Below are 5,059 nucleotides of genomic sequence, written 5' to 3'. Positions count from 1 at the left end.
GATGTTGAACAAAAAGGATCCGTATTTTGGCTAAGAGTTCATACAACCTTTCACGAACGGAGGAAGTTTGCGCCCTACAAGTTTGCGAGCAACCATGGCATCAACTCAATACAGAAGAGATGGGGGTTCATTCAACAAGAATGCAACAAGTATTGCGCCGCGCTTGAGAGCGCCGAAGCCCGTCCTGTGAGTGGCCTAGGCATGGGTGACTTGGCATGACCCCTTCTATTTCATTGTTATGCCATGTTCATGTTTGTTGCATCTTGTGTCCTTCGCTATTACATCTGTGCCCATCTCTTTTATTGTGTAAGCATTCCAATCTTTGGAAGTCTTCAGGCCTGGCATAAGAACAAGCCATTCACTCTCACCCATTGTTGGTCCCTCATCAAAGATTGTCCTAAGTTCAAGGATCAATATGCCGCTCTAAAGAAGAAAGGAGGGCCGACAGCTGTGGCTGGGAATGGAGATGTGCTCAAGAGGCCGAGGGGCAAGAAACTTCGTACAACATGATGAATCAAAAGGAAGTGAGGGAGGAGAGGAAGAGCGAAAGAAATGAAGATATACTTGGAGCTCCAAACGAAGAAGCTTGACATGGAGGAGGTCACCAAGAGGAGGAAGCTCGTGATCGAGGCCACCAATGCCAACACCAAAAGCAAAAGAGGTGGTGCTAGCAATCATGAGCGTGAACTTGACCAACATGTCCCCGAAGAGAATGGTTAGCGAACCGGCAAAAGGAGAAGTTCGACCAAGACAGCCTGAACTAGGGAGGCCTCGGCCATGGACTATGGTCGCTCTTTTTGAAGGATGGCAAGTGTGCCGGCCGGTGGCTTTTATTGCGAGTGAGAAAACTTGTTCATTTTAAACGTTGGCTAGTGTGCCGGCCGCTGGCTTTATTGCCGACGTGAAAACTTGAGGGTTGACCATTTTATAGGCTGGCATACGTTTGTCGGCCGCTGGCTTTGTTGGCGGCATGAACTATGATCGCTGGCATGAACTACGACCACGGTGGACAAAAAGTTCATTTACAAAATAATTCAGGCGGCCGTACCAGATGTGTCTGCGGGTTGGGCGCATGACCAGCGCATAAAAAAAACGACTGTATGCCACCTCATTAGTTTGGGGTCGTGCGTTGGAGTTGCTCCAAGAGCACGTAAATTGTGCTTGTACCCTTTTCAACAAATAACGTCTTCATCGAAGAGTTCTCAATTAGAAATTTCCAAGAATGTGCAACATGCAAATAGCCCCCTGACCACACACCACTCGTCTTTCGCCGATAAGCCGTCCTAGAAAAGACAAGCATTGTCCTGGCGCACATGACAAACAAAATGACAGAGAAGAGAGGAGAGGGAAGAAGAACGAGGCAGGCAATAAATGCGGGCGAGGTAATAATAATATAGGTTGCGGTATTCAAAACACACAGGGCGTTTGGTGTGACCCCATTGTCGATATCTCCTCTCCTCACCCTTCCCTTGTGTTCTTCAATTCAATTCTGGCCAGAAGCTGCCCCCCTTCTCCTCGCTTCTTCTATCCCCCCACGCTCCTCCTGGTGCGCAAAGATCTTCAAGCGCTTCGAGATTCAGAAGGCTGGTAGGTACGCCGCAGCATCCTTTTATCTCGTTGCTTTGTGTGATATCTCGAACGGCTGTGCTGTTGGGGGTTGAAAGAAAGATTGTTGGTGAGAGCTCCTTTGGGGATCCAATCCAGAGGTCCTGCCCCTCTCACCATTTCTTCTTGCGATGGTTTGGCTTGGTGCCATTTCCCTCGAATCTGTCCCGGATTGCTAATTGTCTGTGGTTCCAAATGTTTTTTTCTTTCTCCGAAATTGTCACTTGTGTGTAGACTTGTCCATTATTTCTTCATTTTCTCCTTAACTAGCAAGATTGTGTTATGGAGAGCTCTTGACCAGAGCCGCTCGTCTGGTGCTTCTTCTCAAGGAAATCTTCTGTTCCAGTTCCTGTGTTCGTCCGTTTCAGTGTTCCTTAGATTAATGAGTTTGGCCGGCGCTGCCACATGATTTGGCGCCGCATTAGATTATTAATCAATCACTAGACCAGTAGCCCAAGGTATCCAAGAATAGATATGCAGAAAAAGAATGCGGCAGGAGGAAGGAAGTGGTAGGTTCTTTGCTTTGGCCCAGTTGGCATTCCATCAAGTGATGCTTGATGCCATTTGTTTCTTGTTGCTGCTGCTGGTGCTAAAAATCATTATACTTACTTATTAGTAGTACTACCACTTCTCTGAAAGGGGATAACATACCAATGTGGCCTACTTATTAGTTTTTGTAAGCTAAAACATTTTTGTCTGAGAAGTAGGCCTACATGATATACAGTACATGGTCTAAAGGTAGGCATCAGTAGATGCACTGAGGAAATTAAGGCAGAAAAGAAGGAGCAGAAAGCATTTGAGAAAAGGGGATAAAAATGTTTGTGTCTAGTGCATCTTGACACCTCAGATGCTGGTCAATTTGTCCTGAAAAGGCCCTCAATCAGAGGCTTAGATAACATGAGCTATACTTTTGAAAGCATGCTGAGATTTTTCTTAATCCTTGTAATTGTTTGTCAACACTGCATTGGTTGTCCATTTGCTTCCTCCTTCTGGTACTAGTGTAATGTATTATACTCCTACTAGTTTCAGACTGTCGGTGCTCGGTCGCATCATGTAATTCAACTCAACGTTGTGCAGAAAAAATATATCAGTTTTTCTGGGGAAAGTGGTGTCGTTCTTAAGCATATCTACAGTGTTTTTATTGTGTAAATCGTATTGGTACATGATGTGACTGCCCATCAGATTCTATCGGAACAAAGGTGTCATTTCTGCAATGATTCGGTTAAATTTGTCATAACTCTTGCATTAGGAGAATGAATTGATTAGATTTGTTGGGTGGACATGATAACTCTTGAATTAGAAACACAAACTAGGCTGATTTGTTTTGTGGATACCACTAGTCCTCATCTCGGAACAGAAAGGGGTTGACTGCCATGACATGCATGTTACTCCCCTAGTGGTATAATCATGACAGCCCTATCATTCTCCATGTTTTCTCAAGTGGCAATCATGGAGGCAAGTGTCTGTTATTATACACCTCTCATCTTGCATGGCGAGAACACCATGATTTTCATCCTAGTTGTCATGCAACTTTCTCCCTGTCCCTGGTATAGTGTTTTCACCTTTGCAGTACACTGCCCCTGTCTTCTCTCTTGTCAGTAAATCTTGCTTCATTACCTTCCTCATTTGTGACGGAGCCTAACCAGTTACCAGTCTCTTCTCATAAACAGATCATGCCGTGCGCCGCCGAGCTTGTCAACGGTGTGGGAGGCGCCATCAAAGTGGGCACAACCGGCACCATCGGCTCGCTCATGACGAGAGAACTGGAGGCCATCAAGGTTGCGCCGCAAGGAGCTGCCACCCCGCGCCTGAGACGCCAAAGCAGTCCGGTTTGGGTGCCCTGCGGCGCTAGCCCCCGGAAGATCATCCCAAGGAAGAGCTCGTCCAGTGTCTCCAGCAGCAGCAGCAATGGCAGAGCTGACCGTGTGAGCGCTGAAGAAGCCTGCAAGACGAGGAGGAGCTCTCAGCGGAACAAGTCCAGCTCCCCAATGCTGCACTCGGATGGCGCGCTGGTTGACAGGAGCCCCAACTTCGAGAAGGCCAAGAAGAAAGGAAACGTGCATGGCGTCGAGGTGGTGGATGTCAGGTGCGGTAATCCGATGAGCAGCCGCCTCAGGAAGCTGGGTTTCTCCAAGCTGTCGGAGACCTTTGCCTAGCCCTAACGGGAGATGACTGAAATCAAAGCTGCTGCTGCTGCTGCTGCTGCCCTTTCCTGGAGGGCATCTTGGGTTTCTTTGTGCAAGCCTTTGGAGGGCAGTACGATGCCATCTTTGGTGAGCACAATCATTTCATCCACCTGACTGCATCCCTCTGTGTCGCGATCCCGTTTAGGTCAGCTTTCCTGCTCATGTGCTCTGATGCGTGGAAAGGTAGTCTATGAAAAGCATTTCCCGTCAGAAGCTAGATGTCAAATTGTCAATGGATGATATAATGTAGTTCTCGGAAAACCTCGCGCTTCTGGAGTACTCCCTCCGTTCGGAATTACTTGTCGTGGAAATGGATGTATCTAGATGTATTTTAGTTCTAGATACATCCATTTCCGAAACAAGTAATTCCGAACGGAGGGGGTAGCAGATAAGACTCCTAGACTTTTGAATTGAGTTGATGGTCTTAGGCCAACTCCAATCGCACGACCCTAAACCACGGACGTCCATTTTATTCGGATTTTGTTTGTTTCGGGATGGCAATGAGGCCATATCTGCCTAGATTTGTGTTTGCGCCGGCCGGGCGTCCAACAGGTGGCCCCAGCAACCAGCAAAGAATATAGTCACTGGATCTCGAGATCTTCACAGTTTAAGTAGCACCTCCGAGCATTGCCTCAGGCCTAGCCAGGGTCTGGCCACACTAGAAGTGGAGGGGCTCGCGCTTCCTGTTCCAGATTTCTCACCAAGCACATCACCCTTTCTTTGACAGGGCCAGAGCATCGAACCATCCAACTGCCGAGAGTACAAGCAATTTTCCTCCACAGAACCTGCATCCCAAGCCAGGATACATGATTGAAACAAATGTCATTACGATATTTCCATAGTGACCATAGGACAACAGAATGTAACATGCAGTCCGCTGGGTGATTTTTGTTATTAAACCACCAGGCCATTATGTCTTCAACGGACATTCCAGCTCGCTTCTTGGATATATCAGAGATCACTCTCCACAGTTCTATGGCAACGACACAGTTAAAAAATAAATGATCTACAGATTCAGATTTACCACAGAAAAGACTGGTAACATCCTCTACCTGCTGTCTTTTTTGCAGATTATCTCTCGTTAACAGTTTGTTTTTGGCCATAAGCCAAAGAAAAATCTGAATCCTCAGGGGGACATTTATTTTCCAAATAACTGTCAAGTTACCTAGCTGAATCTCCCTAAAATTAATAATGTTGTATAAAGATTTAACAGTATAAACTCCTTTAGCTTCATAGTTCCAGAGGATGGTATCCTCCTTATCCTCCAG

General features: G+C 46.6%; 1 protein-coding gene across 5 annotated transcripts; it reads left to right on the top strand.

Moving 5' to 3' along the window:
• The first annotated feature begins 1,250 nt into the window (after positions 1-1,250).
• Positions 1,251-4,052, top strand: LOC123188418 (uncharacterized). 5 transcript variants are annotated; one of them, XM_044600512.1, is made up of 2 exons: positions 1,251-1,382; positions 3,276-4,052. In XM_044600512.1, the coding sequence occupies exons 1-2, from the start codon at positions 1,314-1,316 to the stop codon at positions 3,759-3,761; spliced, it is 555 nt and encodes a 184-aa protein (XP_044456447.1). In that variant the 5' UTR covers positions 1,251-1,313; the 3' UTR covers positions 3,762-4,052. The 5 variants fall into 5 exon arrangements, with proteins under 5 accessions (XP_044456447.1, XP_044456449.1, XP_044456448.1 ...); XM_044600514.1 differs by having other exon boundaries at positions 1,318-1,587; XM_044600513.1 differs by having other exon boundaries at positions 1,375-1,591.
• The last annotated feature ends 1,007 nt before the right edge of the window (positions 4,053-5,059 follow it).

The sequence above is a fragment of the Triticum aestivum genome, chromosome 2A (genome assembly GCF_018294505.1).
Source record: "Triticum aestivum cultivar Chinese Spring chromosome 2A, IWGSC CS RefSeq v2.1, whole genome shotgun sequence".
In the NCBI taxonomy this organism is placed as follows: Eukaryota; Viridiplantae; Streptophyta; class Magnoliopsida; order Poales; family Poaceae; genus Triticum; species Triticum aestivum.
This window is presented reverse-complemented; position numbering and strand designations above follow the sequence as displayed.

Excerpts from the sequence above, each read along its gene's own strand:
- LOC123188418 (XM_044600512.1), top strand. The coding sequence starts at position 1,314 with ATGACAAACAAAATGACAGAGAAGAGAGGAGAGGGAAGAAGAACGAGG. Across the intron at positions 1,383-3,275 it reads AGGCAATAAATGCGGGCGAG|ATCATGCCGTGCGCCGCCGA; the intron begins GTAATAATAATA and ends TCTCATAAACAG.